The sequence below is a fragment of the Saccopteryx leptura genome, chromosome 10 (genome assembly GCF_036850995.1).
Source record: "Saccopteryx leptura isolate mSacLep1 chromosome 10, mSacLep1_pri_phased_curated, whole genome shotgun sequence".
In the NCBI taxonomy this organism is placed as follows: Eukaryota; Metazoa; Chordata; class Mammalia; order Chiroptera; family Emballonuridae; genus Saccopteryx; species Saccopteryx leptura.
In genome coordinates this window covers 44,435,375-44,456,540 of record NC_089512.1, presented here as the reverse complement: position 1 = coordinate 44,456,540, position 21,166 = coordinate 44,435,375, and the positions used below count along the sequence as shown (strand labels likewise).

Here is a 21,166-nt window from a genome sequence, read left to right as displayed (position 1 = left end):
AAAAACCACTCATGCCTAGAGCCCATTCCTACAGATGCAGGTTTAATTGGTCTGGTGGCAAAACCCCCTGGAGATTCTAAGCCAAGGTGGGCAAGCTCTGATCAACAGAGGCCTCCTGACACACTGACTGCTTCACAGTCACACTGCAGTTCTCACTTCCCACCAGTGCACCCTCTTCTCCATTAAGCTTATTTGCCTGGAGTCCTTATATGTGTCCTCCTGCACACAACAAAAGGCCCATCCTCTTACTCACTCTCACCTCTCATCTTCTTCAAGTGCATCTCACTATCCTCCTCCTCAGCTCTCAAGGACAGGGCTGTCACTTACTTCTACAGTGTTGACTCCAAGGTGGGCTCAGTGTTAACTGTCCAGCTGACTCAGGCTAGTCCCATGGTTTCTCAAGGTGACACTGTTGGGCTTGGGGCCTAGTAAGCGGTGCCTCCACCCAGGATCGCAGGGGCACCTGCTGCCTTCCCTGAGCGGGACTTTCTTCCCATCATTTTCTTCAGAACAAATCTCACCAATCTCTTACCTTCCTCTTCATTCCATATGAGGTTTGATATACAAAACATAGCGGCAAGCTGCAGTTTGACCTGTGAATGACCCTATTTGATGCAGAAGAGGAAAATAAAAATGGAGGCAATCTCATTTTAGATCAGTTTTTGGTGACATACTATAAGCAATCCCAACAGCCCCTGCTTCAAACTCAAATGTCTTGAGGGGCCACAAAGTTGGCACTAATGGGTGAACGAACTGGACTAAAGGCAACAAGGAATGGTGGAGAATCTGGCAAACTGGGGAGTTAAGCCTTGCCAAAACACTCACATTCAAAATTTAGATACCCTCTGGGTGGCCACACAAAACACCTCTAAGACCATTGGTGCCATTTGTAATTTATCATTCAATACACACTGGCTTAAGATAATTTTATGCTTTTGATTGAAGCTATGCTTTATTTATATTAGGAAACTTTTAGGTCACTAGGAGCCAATACATTGGATAGATGTGCATTTGTTATTTATATCTTCAGCTATTAATTATATGATTCAAATTACTCTTATTTCTATCAGAATATCTCCCAAAACTTGACTGAGTCTTTACTTAATATATCTTTTTTTAAAAATATTTTATTTATTGATTTTATAGAGAGAGGAGAAAGAGATATGGGAAGTGAGAAGAATCAACTCATAGTTGCTTCACTTTAGCTGTTCCTTGATTGATTACTTGTTCTATGTGCCTTGACCAGGCAAGCCTGCAGTTTTGAACTCACAGCCTCAGTATTCTGGGTCGATGCTCTATGCACTGCGCCACCACAGGCCAGGCCTGAGTTATCTGGAATGTCTCCTATTGTTAAGGAGCCTCCTATTCATCTGAAACACAATTCTACTTGTTTTTCTCTATATACTGAAAGTACAGCCATCTCAACCAAGCAGAGACAAAGAAGTAAATGAGGCTTCCTCCATCAGAATTCTATGATTGGTGACTCTTTCCCTTCTATAAGGCAAGACTTTTAAAGAAATGTCCAACTTGTGCTCCATTAAGACAAAACAAAAATTATCTGCTCCTAGCCCCAGGCCAACAATTGATATTTGTTGAGTAAATAAACTTATACAGTATAACAATCAGCATTTGCTATGTATATGTACATCATTCATTCAAATAAATATTTTTTGAGAAAGAAATTGCTGTGATAGAGAACTGGAAGGTGGATGGGTAGGATCCTAATTTAGGTGGAGTGAACAGAAAAGCTCTTTGAAGGTGACATTTAAGCAGGGACTTGAAGAAGATGCCAGTTGTTCAAAGAGGCAGGGACTAGAGGTTCTGAGAGGAAGGGAAAGCTCCTGCAAAGGTCTGAGGTAAGAAGGAGCTGCATGGTTGTGTGTACTGAAAAAGCAAAATGGAGTAACACTGGCTCAGGGAAGTGGGCATGGCTAAACTGTGGGCCCTGTAGGCTGGAGTGAGGACTTCGTGTTGATAGGAAGCCCCTGAAGGATTTAAGCAGTGAAGGAGCCAGATGTGATTCACCGTTTTAGAAGCTCACTTGGGCTGAAGCAATTATGTGACAGTGTAGAGGTGTCCAGGAGGCTATTTTAGTCCACCAGGCATGAGGTGCTACGGCTTGGCCTAGGGCAGGGGTCGGGAAACTTTCTGGCTGAGAGAGCCATGAACGCCACATATTTTAAAATGTAATTCCGTGAGAGTCATACAATGACCCATGTATGTTATGCATTATCCAATAAAAATTTGGTGTTGTCCCGGAGGACAGCTGTGATTGGCTCCAGCCACCCGCAACCATGAACATGAGCGGTAGGAAATGAATGGATTGTAATACATGAGAATGTTTTATATTTTTAACATTATTATTTTTTTAATTAAAGATTTGTCTGTGAGCCAGATGCAGCCATCACAAGAACCACATCTGCCTCGTGAGCCATAGGTTCCCGACCCCTAGCCTACGGGGAGGCTGCTGGTGATACAAAGAAGTAAACAGATTCCAGCTCAATTTGGAAAGAAGGGCTGACAGGACCTGCTGATTAACTGGATTACGGAGGTGAAAGAGATGAAAAAATCAATACTGACTCCCAGGTTTGAGCAATGGGGTGGATGGCAGAGGTACTATATTGCGATGGAAAAACTCAGGAGAGGAGAAATTTAGGTTTAGGGGAGATATTTAAAAATTTGTTTGTAAAAATCAACTTTAAGAGGCTTCAGACAGCCACATGATATGCTGAGTAGGTAGGCGTACACACTAGTCCCGAGACCAGAAGAGGGAGTCTAGGCGGAGGTGTACACGTGGAAGTGATCAGCAGAGCAGTGACAGCAAACACTGTGGGAGTGTATGAAACCAGCGGCTCTCAACTCTGGCTGTGCAGGGGAACCACCCAAGGAACTTAAAAACCCAATACCCAGGCTGTGTCCCTGACCTGGTCAATCAGAATCTTGGAAGGAAGGGTCAGGCAATGGCCTTTGAAAGCTCCCGAGGAGATTCCACTGTGTCCTAGGAAAGACCAAGCTTGTGAGGCACTGTCCTCAGGAGAGCATGCAGAGAGAAGAGCAGAAGATCCAGGGCTAAGCAGGGCAGCTGGTGTCACGGAAACCAAAAAAAAAAAGAATGTTTCCAGGAGGAGGAGACAGTCAGCTGAGTTGAAGTCAGTGTTAACTGAGGTAAGATAAGTAAACTATATTTTGAAACTGGCATCATGAGCGTCATTGGTGACCTTAACCAGAAGTGTTCAAGTAAAGCGATGGAGGCAGAGGCCATGAAGTGGGTTAAAGAGGGAATTTAGAAGTGAGAAAGAAGACAGCACATGTATAAGATGCTTTAAGAAGTCTAGCTTTGAATAGCAGCATGCCCTGATGGGTATAGGAAATCAAGAGAATCTTTTATAAGATTACAGATATTCTGTGAATCTGATACTGGAAAGATAAGGCAGTTCCTGACCGAAGCAGTAAGGTTTTCATTCAGTAATATTTACTGAGCACATACTAAGTGCCATTGTCTAAGGTAATGGATAGACAATTGTGCATAAAAGTGATACAATTCCCGCCCACATGGAGCTCACACTCAGCAGGCGCACAGATATCACTGTAATTGAGCTAAGTGCTCTGAAGGGAACAGAATGAGGTAACAAAGAATGACCCACACAGATGAGAGCCCACAAGAAAGCATCAGCTGAGCCAAAATCTGAGAGGTGAGAAGGCATGCCATGAAGGAGCAGAGAGAAAAGTGTTCTGGGCCAGCATGTGTGAAGGAAGTAAAAATCAGGCCTTTTTGAGAAGCTGAAAGAGGTCAGTGTAGTGAAGAAAGGGAAGAAGGGAATGAGATGAGTTGGGAAAGAGATGAATCAAGTCATACAGGATTCACAGGCCATTAGGGGGTATAGATTTTCTTCAAGGTGTAAGAGGGAGCCACTGAAGGATTTTGGCTTCTTTGTTCTCTCTAGCTCTCTCTCTTTTTTTTTTTTAGGTGAGAGGAGACAGACAGACTTCTACATGCGCTGCGACTAAGATTCACCCAGCAACCCCAACTGGGGCTTGAGTACCGAGCTATGCTCAGTGCCTGAGGCTGACTGCTCAGAGCAACCCTAGCTATCCTCAGCGCCTGAGGCCGTGCTGGAACCAGCTGAGCCACTGGCTCTGGCAGGGGAAAAGGGAGACAAGAAGGAGAGGAAGTGGGAGAGAAGCAGACGGTCACTTTTCCTGTGTGCCCTGACCGGGACTTGAACCCGGGATGTCCATATGCCAAGCCAACACTCTACCTACTGAACCACCGGCCAGGGTCTTCTTTTTTCTTAAAACAAAAAGAGAAGTCCTTAGCAAGAATGATGAGGGGTAGAAGAGGTAAGGTTTGAAGACTGAAAGTGAGAACCTACTCTTGTGGAGGTGCCAGCTTGCTGGGGCATCACAGGAGGGTAATAGGCAGTGGTGAGTGCCGATCTGGGTCTGTAAACGTGAATGTACATGAGACCAGTCAGGCTGGTTCTGTGCCACTCTCTCCAGTTGTTAGCTCTGACATGGCAGGCAGAGAACACAGGTTCACTCATGGTTAGGGTTTTGCTAGAAGACATCCATGGAGTGAAAGGAGGAGTACTGTTTGATATTTGAATTTTGGCAATAGGCAGTTTCTGGTGGTAAATACAGGGTATCATCAGGACAGTAGGTGGCTGAAATGTTTGGAAGCAGGTAGTAGATTGTGTTTGAAAGCAAACAGGTCAAAGAACAGTTGCAAGAGGGCTGGAGGGTTCATCCACACAGGATTAAAGCCCTGAGGGCAGACAGGGATTGGGGGATGCTGAGAGAAGGCCAGTCTTCACTGAATCAGAGGGAGGCAATCAGATGACAAGGGTGGGGAGTGGGGAGCTGGTGGTAATACTGCCAAATGGAGTGAGCTTCAAGGACTTGCTGTCCTTTCTCTTCAGGATAGAAGAGAGTCCCTTGACTCTGTTGGAAGCTCCTGCCTTCTAATGTGCAGCTAGTGTAGAGCAGTGAAAGGAAACAAAGACCTACCATGTAATACTTGATTTTCTGCAGGATGTCATCATTGGTCATAATGAGTTCTTTTGCCGTTGTTCCATCTGCTATGTTGGCTAGGATGCACAGTGTCTGGAAAAGAACAAAGGGCCAGCGATAAGGAAAGCTCTCAAATCCCAAAATGCAAGTTTTCTCAAGAACTTGGGCAATTTCCCAGAGGGAATTCTCACCAGTTCCGCTCAGACTGCCTTGATTTCTCTCACCTCCTGGCCTTACCGCCAACAACAGTAACTATGCCTAAGGAACCCGAATTTGTCAGTGGTTTATTTCTGGGCATAAGCCATTGCTGGGGAAAGACAAGCATGTTGTATAGTTCATGCTATCACAAACATGGAAGGGAAAATATAATTTAATATTATTTTCTTGAAAACTCCATTCTATGCGAAGCTCTTGTTACTACCCCACAAGGTTTCTTCAAAGAGGTGGCCTCTTTGGTGGAAGCTTCGTAAATGTCACAAGTCCCCTCCCTCTCTCTCCAGATGCTACTTGCTCTGGAGGCCTGAACCCTGTCCACTAGCCATGTGCAATTAGGACCTCAAATTTTGAAACCTATTAGAGAAACAGAAAGGGAAGTAAAATATAAAGTTGGAGAAAATTATTTAAATTTAGAGCCCATCGTCTGACCTGTGGTGGCGCAGTGGATAAAGCGTCAACCTGGAAATGCTGAGGTCGCCTGTTCGAAACCCTGGGCTTACCTGGTCAAGGCACATATGGGAGTTGATGCTTCCAGCTCCTCCCCCCTTCCCTCTCCTCTCTCCCTCTCTCTCTCCTCTCTAAAAAATGAATAAATAAATAAAAAATAAAAAATAAAAATAAATTTAGAGCCCATCCCCACCTCTCACCATTTCCTCTGATGATTCCTGACTGTGCTTCTGGACTCAGTGTCACTCCCTCCAAAGAGCCTTTCCTGACTTGCAGTATCAAGGAGGCATGCTTACTTTGTGTTTTCTTGGGTCTTTGTTTTTATCTCAGTCACATCACAGTGAAATGCACTAGTATGAAGGCTTCAAAATTAGGACATGTGTCTCATTCCTGTCTCATCTTGATACCCTGTGGAGTGCATTCACACTACAGGTGCTTAGTAAAGTCTATTGGATTGCTAAGGATGGCCCTGGCTTGGTCTCCCTACCCGAGAGTCTTTTTTTAAAAATTAATTAATTAATTAATTAATTAATTTTAGAGAGGGGAGAGAGAGAAAGGGAGAGAAGGCAGGGAGGAGCAGAAAACATCAACTCCCATATGTGTCTTGACCAGGCAAGCCCAGAGTTTCAAACCAGCGACCTCAGCATTCCAGGTTGACACTCCATCCACTGCGCCACCAAAGGTCAAGCTGAGAATCCTTTCATCTTTACTTTAATTCTGCCTCCCGCTGGTCTGGCTGTGAGTGTCACAATAGCTGATAAGGACAGTCTCTTCCTTTGAGAGTGGCCTGATGTGGAGATTGGAGGGAGCCTGTGCCAGCTGGAAGGACATACATCTTGAGGACAATACCACATTGGGACTAGAGGAAAAGACTCTCAGAGGCACTTACAGCTTAACAAGGAGACCTTGATAGGCCACAGAAGTAGGAGAGAGATGACCTGAGGAAGATGCTAAATTTCTTTTTTCGATTTTGTTTTTTTCTTTTTCTTCTTTTCCAAGTGAGAGGAGGGGACATAGAGAGACAGACTCCTGCATGCACCCCTACCAGGATCCACCCAGCAACCCCATCTGGGGCTATGCTCGCAACCGAGCTATTTTAGTGCCTGAGGCAGAGGCTCCACGGAGCCACCCTGAACACCAGGGGCCAATGCTCCCAAACCAACTGAGCCATGGCTGTGGGAGAGGAAGAGAGGTAGAGAGAAGGGAAGTGGGAGGGGTAGAGAAACAGATGTTTGCTTCTCCTGTGTGACCTGACTGGTAATCAAACCCAGGACATCCACAGGCCAGGCCAACATTCTACCACTGAGCCAACTGGCCAAGGCTAAGATGCCAGATTTCAAAGTGAGCTGGTACACAGTAAGCCTGTCAGAAGTCTTGGCAGGCGCAACCACCTTGAATTTCACAGGACAGATTAAAAAGAAAGGGGTATAAATGGGTTAGGACTATTTTTCTCCCTAACTTTTTATTATTGAAAATTATTAAGTTCTGAAAAAATTTAAAGAACAAACAATACAATGAACACTTATTCGTATACTATCCCCTAGATGCAACTTCATAAACATTGTGCCATATTTGTTCTAAAGAATGTGGGTATGTGCATGTAGTACATGTATTTGAAAGTGTTTACTTTTTCTTTACTTCTTTTTTCCCCTGAATCATTTAGAAGAAAGTTGCAAAGTATCGTGACACTTCACCTCTAAGTATCTTAGAATATACTAAAAATAATAACATTTTCCAACATACTATAATACTGTCATTATGCCTAAGAAAATTAATAATAATTATACTTTTGGTTAGTCTCTTGCGGGAACAATCTTATGAGGGGACAAACATGAGCTTTACAAATGGAATTAGTTTGGGAAGGGGCTGACAGTCAAATTGTTTTTAAGGGGTCCAAGTTCAAGATGACATCAGACTCATGTGAATGTAGGTTGCTCAACCTACATTATAGCCCCACCTGAAAGGGCCACTGCACACAGTGAGTATACACCCCTCTCTTCCTCCTTCCCAACCTGTGTCTTACCATTCTTGCAATCCAAATCTGGCACCATCAACCTAAATGGCGAAGGCAAAATGAAAAACTGCATGGAAATACCACTGCCGCGGACCAGCAAGACTAGTAATTGTACAGGTCCTGAGTGAGGTCAGTGTGGAATGAAGAAATAAACTCAGAGAAAAAAAGGATGGGATCGGGCGGTCTCTGCAAGCTGACGGCAAGCCAGAGCAGAAGCAAAAACCCCTGGTTTGCTTAATTATATAGTGCAGAGCTGTATGAAAATAAGGAAGTCTCTGATACAGTTACGTATCTGAGGCATAAGCAGGAATCCCCCCACCATGCATAACTGAAATCAACCAACAGCAGAACAAACAGAGTGAGAGGAAGGGCATGTAAATTGCCTCTAGCAACTTCAACAGTCAGAGGTTGTGGGGCAGAGCTTCGCCTTTAGCAACTTAATCAAGCAAGTAAGGTGGGGGATGGGCAGCAAAAACCCTGTCAGCTTACTGCCAGTCCCCCACACCTCTGTCCCCCCAAATCTAAACTGCAAGGACTCTGTCAGCTTGTAGTCTCACACAACCACATTCCTTCTAGTTCTGTTCTTCCTCCGTGTGATACGGAAAGACTCAGAAAAGCAAGCTTTACAATAATCCCACCTTCCAAGAGCAAGCCAGCAGGATATTTATTGGTGGTGGTGAGCCAGTCCTCACCAACTAGGTACTACCAGGCTTTATCAAGACAAAACCAAACTGCAGAGAGTGAAGCCCCGGATGGGAGAAGAAGTCAAGCCTGGCTGGGAGTTAGGAGGAGAAGCATGTGGAAGAATCACAGGTACTTTCGCTCTTGTTCTCAATTTTCCTCCCATTCCTCACCAGGAAGACTCAGTCCTACGAGTTGTCCAGAGCAGCGTTAGAGAAAATACTAGAGATGACTGTAACCATAGATAAGAATTTTAAGGGCTTCATGATCTAGGTATTCCTGGGAAGAGAAGAAAATGACAAACACCCTTAGAGTCACCTAGGGAAGAACTTCACCTCTCTTACCCACTAAGACGGAACATGAGGGGGGATTTCAGGAACTAGTCCTCAGAATAGACTGGGTCAGCAAGGTAAGCGAGTGACTCCCCTCTTGGGAGTGTTAGAATATTCCCATGCTCCTCAGGCTTGTAGAACATGGCACAGTGAACTCTAGCTCTGCTTTGAAACCTACAAAACGCCTACTGTAAATGTTCCTATGGAGATAAGAAATCAAATCTTTTTTTTTTTAATTTTTTTTTGTATTTTTCTGAAGTTGGAAACGGGGAGGCAGTCAGACAGACTCCCGCATGCGCCCGACCGGGATCCACCCGGCATGCCCACCAGGGGGCAATGCTCTGCCCATCTGAGGCATCGCTCTGTTGCAACCAGAGCCATTCTAGCGCCTGAGGCAGAGGCCATAGAGCCATCCTCAGCGCCCTGGCCAACCTTGCTCCAGTGGAGCCTCAGCTGCGGGAGGGGAAGAGAGAGACAGAGAGGAAGGAGAGGGGGAGGGGTGGGGAAGCAGATGGGCGCCTCTCCTGTGTGCCCTGGCCAGGAATCGAACCCGGGACTCCTGCACTCCAGGCTGACGCTCTACCACTAAGCCAACCAGCCAGGGCCAAGAAATCAAATCTTAAAGAGATTAATTCGTTCTCAGGCCAAGCCAACTTCACATGTGATCTAGAGAGAGCAGAGATAAAAGCCATGTACGCACACACTCACGTGAACAAATGGTAATCAAAGATACAGAGTACGAACTGGCAAACCATGGCCTGTGGGCCAATTCCAACCCACTGCCTATTTTTGTAAATAAAATTTTATTGAGCCTGACCTGTGGTAGTGCAGTGGATAAAGCAACAACTTGGAACACTGAGGTTGCTGGTTCAAAACCGCAGGCATGCCTGGTAAAGGCACATATGGGAGTCGATGCTTCCTGCTCCTCCCCCTGCCCTTCTCTCTCTCTTGCCCTCTCTCTCTCCCTCTCCCAAGCTCTCTAAAAATGAATAAAACTAAAAAAATTTTATTGGAAGACAGCCTCACTTATTTGTGTACTGCCGATAGCTGCTTCCAGGCCAGACCAGCTGAATGATGAATGCATAGTTTCTGTATTTCCTTTTTTTTTTTGTATTTTTCTGAAGCTGGAAAACGGGGAGAGACAGTCAGACTCCTGTATGCGCCGACCGGGATCCACCCGGCACGCCCACCAGGGACGAAGCTCTGCCCACCAGGGGGCGATGCTCTGCCCCTCCGGGGGGTCGCTCTGCCACGACCAGAGCCACTCTAGCGCCTGGGGCAGAGGCCAAGGAGCCATCCCCAGCGCCGGGCCATCTTTGCTCCAATGGAGCCTTGGCTGCGGGAGGGGAAGAGAGAGACAGAGAGGAAGGAGGGGGGCGGTGGAGAAGCAAATGGGCGCTTCTCCTATGTGCCCTTGCCGGGAATTGAACCCGGGTCCCCCGCACGCCAGGCTGATGCTCTACGGCTGAGCCAACCGGCCAGGGCTTTTTTTTTTTTTTTTTTTTTTTGTATGTATTTTCTTTTGTCTGTCCTTAACTTGCCTGCTGAAACTCAACAGAGTTGAGCAGTATGTGTAGCAGTATGGGACACAAAGAACAGAGATGTAGAAGAGTAAAGAAATGAAAACTGCCTCTAGCATAAGGATTATTTTATCAGGGAGTTGCAGGAATTTGAAATCAGAGTATGGTGGTAGAGAGAGCTAGAAATGGTGACTCCTGGAGAAAGGATTCACTGTAGAATGATCAAAGGTGGCTGTCCCTGTAGAGCAGGACAGTATGTACAGTGGATGACATGAGGGTGAAATTATAAACTCTGGTCATGTTCTCTTCTATTCACGGGAAAGAATTTTTTAATTTTTAAAAAAAAAAATTTTATTTTTTACTTATAAAGATTTCTTTTTTTTTTTTAGATTTTATTTATTCATTTTAGAGAGAGGAGACAGAGAGAGAGAGAGAGCGAGAGAGAGCAGGAAGCATTAACTCTCATATGTGCCTTGACTAGGCAAGCCCAGGATTTTGAACCAGTGACCTCAGCATTCCAGGTCAATGCTTGACTCACTGAGCCACCACAGGTCAGGCAATTTAAAAAATTTTTTTACAGAGAGACAGGGAGAGAGAGAGAAGGTGAGAAGCATCAACTCATAACTGAGTCATTTTAGTTGTACATTGAGCTTCTTCTAAGTGCCTGACTGGGGCTGTACCTGTGTCCCCTTGCTCAAGCCAGCGACCTTTGTGCTCAAGCTGGAGAGCTTTGGGATCCTATGGACAATTCCCCACTCAAGCCAGCGACCCAATGCTGACAAGCCCACACTTAGAGCCAGAAACCTCAGGGTTTCAAATGGGTGACCTTTATCACTTCTTTGCCTTTTGGCTAAGATCAAGTGTAGTATCAAATGGGTGACCTCAGTGTTCCAGGTTGACACTTTATCCACTGCACCACCACCAGTCAGAGCGAAGAATTCTTAAAGAGCGTTTAAAGGGTAGTAGAGAATCTTTCTTAATATAATCAGAAGATATTCCTCAAAAAAGGGGGAACATATACCTGTTCTTTGACTTCAATGTTATGCTCTCCTTCCAGAATAAGAGTGACGGCTTGCATAATCTGCTTTCCATGTGTACTCATTATCTTATCTATATGCTGCAAAACAATGGGAAATCCACAATTATCTGGGGAACAAAGAAAAAACCATAGCAAAGAACAGAAGGCGTCTAATCACACAACTACTTCAAATAGGAAACCGCGCATATAGAACTAGATGAAAAAGAACAGTGCTTATCAAGTTTCAAGCAGCATTTTGTGTTCAACATCTTTTTTTAACTTGAAGATGGAAGAGAGCACTTGGCTTGACAGAATATAGAATTATAATCATATAGGATCCTCAAGCCCAAAAATATTCAAGAAAAAGGAGGCATATAAAAATCGATGAGGGAGATGGAAGAAGCCAGACACAAGGAAAATATGATATAGACAGATATACTTGCTATCTTGGGGCATAAAAGTATAAAGACTCAAAAAACAAGTGATACATAAATAATAGTATATAAAAATATTTTCATATAAATAAGAAAATTAAACTCATAGAGACACTTTGGTGGTTGCTAGAGGCGGGGGGTAGGGAGTGGGGTAGAAGAAATGGGTAACCTTGTTTTTTTCTTGTTTTCTTTCAGTTTAAGTAAACTGAACAAGTGAGGCACATAGAAGAGACCACCCATGTTTCTTGATCTACACCAGTGGGAGTCAACCTGGTCCCTACCGCCCACTAGTGGGCGTTCCAGCTTTCATGGTGGGCGGTAGCGGAGCAACCAAAATATAAATAAAAAGATAGATTTAACTATAGTAAGTTGTTTTATAGAGATTTATACTGCCAAACTTAGCAAAAATCCGACACAAAGTACTTGGTAAGTAATTATTATTATATGCTGTAACTCTGCTTTATAAATTTTATAAAGTAATGTTACTTCCCTACTTTATAAATCACCATTACTGTGGAACCGGTGGACAGTTAGAAAATTTTACTACTAACAGAGATACAAAAGTGGGCGGTAGGTATAAAAAGGTTGACTACCCCTGCTCTACACAAAAGGCCACTGACAATGTTGCTAAGAAAACATCAGAGAACAATGAGAGGGATTCCAAAGCAAGACTCAGCCTCTCCGACATCTTCAGAGGTCAGTCTAGTAAATGTGGGCTGGAGATAATTGATTAGGCAGGTAAGAAAACCTGCCCTGGCCAGCAAGTCAGGTAAGAATAAAGTAACAAACTAAGACAGGCTTATATGCATCAAGGAGGAAGGAGAGACAGGACAGGCAGTGCAGGAATGAAGGGTCAGGTGGCTCTATGGTGAAGCACCTCCCAGAACACCTACGAAGGTAACAGGTCTAGCTATCAACTTCTTGCTTCTCTGGGAAGCAGCAGTTTCTCAATCACACTTGTGGGTAGATGGTGATGGGAGAAGGGAGGGAGGGCAATGGTTTACAATGCACATGCAAGGGTAGCTAATCTGGAAACCTGGGTGGTTTTACTTACAGGCCGCGTAGAGAGGAGATTTCTAAGAAGTCCCAGTGTCTTCATCAGCACATTCAAATCTGAATCTGATAATAACCGGAATAGCTGTTCAGTACTCAAGCTTCGTAAAATGTCTGCTTTTATTTTTTGTTCAGCCTGAAATGCCATATTCTGAAAGGATTAAAGAAATTCCAAGAATCATGTCTACATTTGCTTTATTAAATTATATGTATTTTAATAGTAACTCTGATTATTTTCAAAGTACTGACAGAATGTGCAAAAATCCTTAACTGTAACTCACATTCTTTTTCTGATTCCTATTAATTACCTATAATTCTGTCTGTCAAGAGAAAGATAACCATCACTTCTATAAATACTATTTTATTAGAAATACATGTAATTAGTTCCTGACACAGGCATTTAAGTGTCTTAAGATTTCTCAAATAAATATAAAATCCATTATTATTTTGAGAATATCCTTATGGTTAACAAGTTGCCCTCTGAGTACTTTAATAACAAAATGACTTAACAACTACACTGTGCCATGCATCTTGAGACTGACTTAAAAGTAGTTGATTATAAACAAAAATAAGTTGTGGGTTTTGTTAACTTCACTGGTATGAAACACCTGTTGTGTTCACAATACTATGCTAGGTGCTGACATGGCTAGGCCGTATCACAAAAGAACCTCTTCAGGGACTAGAGGTGTAGCCAAGCAATACACTACTGACCCAGGTGGCCAGCAGCTATTTTGCTTTTTTTCTCCTTTCTAGACACATAATGTGAAGTAATAAAAGTATGTCTGACAATAAGATCGCTAATGTAGATTTAAGGAGTGGGGTGATAAATTCAATTTTCAACACTAAAATTGTACATGTCAGGGAGCCCTTTAATATAGTCCCATAGGTAAAGTGACAGAACTGAGGAAAAGGGGACAGTTACATTTGGCTATGTAGATTTCTTTTTCTTTTTTTTAAACTCAGAGGATGGGAGGCAGAGACAGATTCCCACATGTCCCCTGACTGGGATCCACCTGGCAAGCCCAATAGGGGGCAGTGCTCTGCCCATCTTGGGCATTGCTCTTGTTGCTAGCAACCAGGCTCTTTCTTAGTGCCTGAGGCGGAGGCCATGGAGCCATCCTCAGTGCCCCGGTCCAACTTACTCCATTTAAGTTATGGCTGTAGGAGGGGAAGAAAGAGAGAGGCAAGAGGAGGAAGGATGGAGAAGCAGATGTGTGCTTCTCTTGTGTGCCCTGACCGGGAATCAAACCTGGGACATCCACACACTGGGCCAATGCTCTACCACTGAGCCAACCAGCCAGGGTGGCTATGTATATTTCAAAGTCACTTTAATAGTGGGAGTTGAAACTATGAGATTAGATGGAAGTCCCTGCAACTGCAGAGTAAAGGGAATTGGAAGCCAGGAACTGAAACCATAGGGAATGTTCCCTGAGAAAGTTGTTTAAAAGGCGGTTCGGTAGAAAGTGAGGTTAAAAAAAAAAAAAAAGTTAAGCCCTGGGAAAGACTTTCAAGAAAGAGCAGTGCTAAAAGCTGGTGAAAGTAAGCATGAACCTACTGAATTCAGATGATTATTTCCATCCCAAAACTCATGTGAAAGACAGCAGATATGGGCGAACAGGGAGAAGAAGGACATGGACCTGGGACAGGTTCAAACCCATTTCTATCACAAAAGTCCTGAGGCCTTCAACAATTTACTTACCCTCCCTATGTCCCAGCTGTAGGGTGGATCTATACCAGTATAACTTAAAATAAAAATTAGAGATAAGAAGCCCTGGCCGGTTGGCTCAGTGGTAGAGCGTCGGCCTGGCGTGCAGGAGTCCCGGGTTCAATTCCCAGCCAGGGCACACAGGAGAAGCGCCCATCTGCTTCTCCACCCCTCCCCCTCTCCTTCCTCTTTGTCTCTCTCTTCCCCTCCCGCAGCCAAGGCTCCATTGGAGCAAAGTTGGCCCAGGCGCTGAGGATGGCTCTGTGGCCTCTGCCTCAGGCGCTAGAATGGCTCTGGTTGCAACAGAGCGATGCCCCAGATGGGCAGAGCATCGCCCCCTGGTGGGGATGCCGGATGGATCCCGGTCAGGCGCATGCAGGAGTCTATCTGACTGCCTCTCCATTTCCAACTTCAAAAAAATACCAAAAAAAAAAAAAAAAATTAGAGATAAGTATAAAATTCTTACCTTAGTGTCTGGTACATAGTAATTAAATTATAACTATATATTATAATTATGTTTTAAAAAATCTATGTAGGACTACTTTTTTTAATTTCAATGGATTTTACTTTAATAAATCTTAAGGATAAAATGGTTCTTTGTGTTCATAATTATACATACTTAAAATTTAATTATTATAAATAACTTTATTAGAAATGATTCAGAAATTATTAAGCATTTATGCACCAGTTCTGTTATGGGCAAGCTATATAATCACTCTGTGTCTTAGTTTATTCATAGCTTATTTCACAAAGGTGCTATAAAAGCAAAGGAGACATACACCAAACAGTCACAGGATGTAAAATACAGCATAGGGATACTGTCAATAATATTGTAATAACTATGTATGGTGCCAGGTGGGTACTGCAAATAAGGGGGAGGAGACGACAATTTGTAAGGCATATGACTGTCTAACTGCTATGCTGTGTGCTTGAAACTAATACAAAATAATAGTGACAGTAACCTGTAATTTAAAAATATTAAAAAACAAGAAGAAATATATAAAAGTGCTTTGTAAAGTAGCTCTATACAGATATCAGTAGGTTCATGATGAGAAAAATTTATTTTCCAAAATTAGATAAGTCAAATTTCAACATCTGTCTACTTTTCTTAATAGAACAGAGATATACTGTGGTTAAGCAACTTGCTTATATTAGAATCTGAAAACTGAATATGGAGTCTTCTAGGTTCTAGGCCATTAGCAAACTAGGCTAAAATAAGCAAGATTTTTTAAAAAGAAAATTTCAGACATTTCAAATAACATTCTTTAGTTTTAACTTTGAAAACAGCTCAATTCTCTTTGTAAAAGATGACACACATAAAAGAGGGAAACATACCATGAGAGCCCAAATTCCATTCACTCGTAAAGCGGGATTTTCACTTTGGGTTAATCCACAAAGTAGCTCTACAGCTCCTGATTCTAAAATTGGCTGCCACAGGAAAGGGAAAAAACACAGCTTTAAAGTCAGGTTTGTAAATCAAGTGCGTATATACCCTGGCACTCTGCTCATGATTCTGTTTCCACTCGTACCCACTTCCAAGGAACTTTCACAGAGCGGGGAGTGAGGGGGCCATAAAATCACCATGAGAGGCCCTGGCTGGTTGGCTCAGTGGTAGAGCGTCGGCCTGGCGTGTAGAAGTCCCGGGTTCGATTCCCGGCCAGGGCACACAGGAGAAGCACCCATTTGCTTCTCCATCCCTCCCCCTCTCCTTCCTCTCTGTCTCTCTCTTCCCCTCCCGCAGCCAAGGCTCCATTGGAGCAAAGATGGCCCGGGCACTGGGGATGGCTCCTTGGCCTCTGCCCCAGGCGCTAGAGTGGCTCTGGTCGCAACATAGCGACACCCCGGAGGGGCAGAGCATCGCCCCCTGGTGGGCAGAGTGTCGCCCCCTGGTGGGTGTGCTGGGTGGATCCCGGTCGGGCGCATGCGGGAGTCTGTCTGACTGTCTCTCCCGGTTTCTAGCTTCAGAAAAATACAAAAAAAAAAAAAAAAAAAAAATCACCATGAGAACGGCAAGGACAATTATTCTCTATCAAATCTAAAAACACAAATAATCCCTGTCATTCCTGTTTTGTTTTTTTAGTTTTGAAAGACTCAGGAGATATGCTAAGAATCTGTACATTCCACACATACTCCCTATGATCCCTTCATCTAGTCCACACTCTCATTCTCACCACCCTGAGAGTCCAGCACTCCTGCTTTATGGAGGCATCTACCTCACTCTCTCATATGAGTGTGGTTTATAAGCTGTGACTATGAACCAAAAGGCTAATTTAGAATGAATTTAAGATAACCTCCTTCCAAACTGTCAATCTTATTCCAAACAGAATTTATCTTTTAGAACTACTTTCCAGGCCTAATCAGTGATATAAGCAAAACAGTCTGTACTTAAAGTCATAGCACATTTTACACCTAAAATAGCATGCTTTAGTCTGACCACTTCATTAATGACACTTTGCTGAAAATGGATTAATTTTATAAAAATTCAAATCCTGGTATGTAGGAGACTGCAAGCTGACAGGGTCCTTGCTGCCCATCCCCCCACCTCACTTGCTTGATTAAGGTGCTAAAGGCTAAACCAGGGTCCCCAAACTTTTTACACAGGTGGCCAGTTCACTATTCCTCAGACCGTTGGAGGGCCGGACTATAAAAAAAACTACGAACAGCCTGACCGGGCAGTGGCACAGTGGATAGGGCATCAGACTGGGATGCAGAAGACTCGGGTTCGAGACCCCGAGGTCGCCAGCTTGAGCACGGGCTCATCTGGTTTGAGCAAGTCTCACCAGCTTGGACCCAAGGTCACTGGCTCGAGCAAGGGGTTACTTGGTCTGCTGAAGGCCTGCAGTCAAGGCACACATGAGAAAGCAATCAATGAACAACTAAGGTGTCACAGCGAAAAACTAATGATTGGTGCTTCTCATCTCTCTTCGTTCCTGTCTGTCCCTAACTATCCCTCTCTCTGACTCTCTGTCTCTGTAAAAAAATAAAAAAATAAAATAAAAACCAAAACAACAAACTATATATGAACAAATCCCTATGCACACTGCACATATCTTATTTTAAAGTAAAAAAACAAAACAGGAACAAATACAATATTTAAAATAAAGAACAAGTAAATTTAAATCAACAAACTGACCAGTATTTCAATGGGAACTATGCTCCTCTCACTGACCACCAATGAAACAGGTGCCTCTTCCGGAAGTGCGGTGGGGGCTGGATAAATGGCCTCAGGGGGCCGTAGTTTGGGGACCCCTGGGCTAAGTAAGCTCTTCCCCACAACCTCTGATTGTGTGATTAAGCCAGTGGTTCTCAAAGTGTGTGCCAGGGTGCACTGGTGCACCCTAGAAGATTTCGAGGTGCGCCCTATGGTATTCCAGAGAAATATGTACCTGTTGGGGACCAAAGAACCAACAGGGTTTTTGCAGTTTAGATTTTTGGGGGACAGAGGTGAGGGGAATTGGCTGTAAGCTGACAGTCTGCCCAACCCCCCCCACCTCACTTGCCTGATTAGGTTGCAAAAGGCTGTTAAGCCCTGGCCGGTTGGCTCAGTGGTAGAGCGTCAGCCTGGTGTGCAGAAGGCCCGGGTTTGATTCCCGGCCAGGGCACACAGGAGAAGCGCCCATCTGCTTTTCCACCCCTCCCCCTCTCTTTCCTTTCTGTCTCTCTCTTCCCCTCCCGCAGCTGAGGCTCCAATGGAGCAAAGATGGCCTGGGCACTGGGGATGGCTCCTTGGCCTCTGCCTCAGGCGCTAGAGTGGCTCTGGTCGCAACATAGCGACACCCCGGAGGGGCAGAGCATCGCCCCCTGGTGGGCAGAGCATCGCCCCTGGTGGGCGTGCCGGGTCGATCCTGGTCAGGCACATGTGGGAGGCTGTCTGACTGTCTCTCCCTGTTTCCAGCTTCAGAAAAAAAAAAAAAAAAAAGGGCTGTTAAGCTGTGGTGCTGGATTATTTACACTACCCCCCATGTTCCCCAGAAAGACTGGAGGCAAGTTTCTTCTATCCTTTGTTAGGTGTAAAGTTAAGATGATATGTATGGTGGGGGTATTCTGCACTTGGTAAAATTCTTGGGTTGCCTTGGAAACATGATCAAAGATCTCACTGATTTGCTAATGGTCCACTTTGCCCTATAAATAAAGCAAGATGTGGTTTTTCCGTGTGCTTTGTTTTTGCCAGCAGCAATTACAGGGCCCTCCCAACCCCGTATTTTCTTAATTCCACACCGTTCCCACTGGGGACCTGGAATTACTAGCTGCGCTGGTTCACGGAATGTTGCCCAGATATAAAAATAAATATAGTTACTCTATTATACCATTTTATTATGAAAATACCGCTCTTTTTGTTAACACATCATTATTATATTTATTATTAACACATCATTGTATTATTTTTAGATAAATACAACCAAATAAAATAGATAGATTTCTCAAAAAGAAGCGTGATATTGAAGAATCCAATTCTGGAAGTAAGCAAAAGTTAAGTGTAAATAAAACAGGACTTGAAGGCTGATGGGCAGAATTTAATTTATAGCATTTTTCATCACTTAACACTGCACAATACAATTGGATTAGAAATCCATTCATGAAAGTTTCAAGTGATTTTGGTTTAATATTAACAGAAGAAGAAGAACTGGTGGCTATATCCACTGATCATGGATGATGATTAAACATAAGGATTTGTCTCTTGAAGCCTTTTGGATTTCTATAAAAGAAGAATATGTGGCAATATCTAAAAAAGCTTTGAACATTTTACTATAATTTTCAACATCCTACTTATGTGAATTAGGATTTTCTACCCTCAACACAATTAAGAGTAAAAAGAGGAATTCTTCAATGTATTGACAAGGAAATGAGAATTTGCCTTTCAAATATATGCCCAAACATTGAAGAAATCGCTAGGACACATCAGGCTTATGTTTCTCATAAACACAAGAATGAAAAAACTTAACACATTCACGCTAGGACCTGCCGAATTTACTAAATCTTACTAAGTATGTATCTATATATATTAAAAAAGATAACCTTTTGTCATTTTTAAAAAAATTTTAACCCCTTTTTTACGAATTCTAAAAAGCATAACTCAAAACATGTAACATAAAAATGTTTTTTTAATGTCAGAATAAATTTAATTTTGTTGTATTTATTTCGTTTAATTACCATAAAAGCACGCTTGGACTTTATATTTTTTCTTTAATATTTGACTTAATTATTATAACATATTTCTCAGAAATTTTTATATAATGCGCCTACAATTATTTGTAGAATTTTAGATGTGGGGCCGATTTAAAAAAAGTTTGAGAACCACTGGATTAAGTTGTAAGAGGCAATTTACATGCCCTTCCTCTCACCCTTTGTTTGTTCTGCTGTTGATTTCAGTTATGCATGGTGGGGGGATTCCTATTTATGCCTCAGATATGTGACTGTATCAGAGACTTCTTTATTTGTATACGGCTCTGCACTAGATAATAAAGCAAACCAGGGGTTTTGCTTTGGAGTCCTCCCAGATCTCATCCGAGTCCCACTGGTTCGCAACACTGGTAGACTGATTTAGCATCACCAATGAATGCTTAAAAGGCCATCTGTAAAGTGGGTTCTAGAAATGTGACTTATATACCAAGCAATAGAGCAGTCAGTGTCTTTCATGATGATATTTTTGAAGAAGGGCACACATTCCTCTACTTGTATAAATTACAGTGTGTTTTTTTGGTTTTGTTTTTTTACTTTTTCAACTAAGTTCAAACTTAAAAAGTAGCAAGATATATACCTGGAATTTATATATATTCTTTTTAACATTTTGCCATATCATTTTGCTTAATGATTATCTTTTATTCTGTACACACATATCTTATTTATCTTTTTTGAACCATTTGAAAATAGAGCATATACATTATGCCTCTTTACCCTTACTACTTCAGTGTGTATTTCCTAGGAACAAGAATATTTTCCTAGATAACCACAGACCATTACCAAATTCTGAGAAGTTAACATTAAAACAGTATTTTTATTGAATCTCTACTCCATATTCCAATCCTGTCATCCGGCCCAATAATGTTCTTCATTACAGCATTTCCTTTCCTTCCAGTTCAAGTTTACCTTCCAGTTTGTTATTTATTTATTGAAATATAATTGATATAAAACATTAGTTTCAGGTATAAAACACTCAATATATATATATTGTAAAATGATAATCACAATAAGTATAGTTAAAATTCAGCATCACATAGTTAGAATTTTGTCCTTAGTGATAACTTCAAAGATCTACTCTTAGCAATTTTGAAATATACAATAGTTTTGCTAACTGTAGTCCAGTTTATTTTTATTACGAAAAACTGTTTGTATTAATAATCCTATGCCTGGTTCATCTACCTTACTTCATAACTAGACCTAAATATTTTGAAGGTAGATTTGAGACATCACAACAGTTCTGCAGGATGATTAATGGTGTCACACTGACTGCAACCAGACTGCCAACTGACCAAGATCCCTACGAGCAGGGCAGAGAACAGACAGAAGTTCTGGAATCTTATCTCGCCTTCATCTTCCTTCAGAACAAAAACCAGTCTCTTCCCTTCTGTCCTGAGATTACTGCTTGCTGGAAAACTGTCTCTCAACCTCCACCTTGTTACTAATACCTTCCTAATTACTAATCAGAAGTCTGCAGGTATTACAATGCAAGAAAAAAATCAACAAAAATGGGACTACTAGATGCACAATAAAGGACAGTGTCTAAACCTCAGTTTAT

At 42.7% G+C, this 21,166-nt stretch overlaps 1 protein-coding gene across 5 annotated transcripts in view; it reads right to left on the bottom strand.

Annotated features, from left to right (window-relative positions):
• The window catches only part of ARMC8 (armadillo repeat containing 8), a 118,603-nt gene that overhangs the window by 7,305 nt on the left and 90,132 nt on the right, over nucleotides 1-21,166 (bottom strand). For all 5 annotated transcript variants that reach the window (XM_066350309.1, XM_066350310.1, XM_066350306.1 and 2 more), the window contains 5 exons: nucleotides 15,766-15,858; nucleotides 12,727-12,876; nucleotides 11,242-11,337; nucleotides 5,008-5,103; nucleotides 533-605 (listed from right to left, as the gene is read on the bottom strand). In XM_066350309.1, coding sequence (XP_066206406.1) covers nucleotides 533-605; nucleotides 5,008-5,103; nucleotides 11,242-11,337; nucleotides 12,727-12,876; nucleotides 15,766-15,858 — 508 coding nt within the window. The remainder of the gene's footprint in view (nucleotides 1-532; nucleotides 606-5,007; nucleotides 5,104-11,241; nucleotides 11,338-12,726; nucleotides 12,877-15,765; nucleotides 15,859-21,166) is intronic.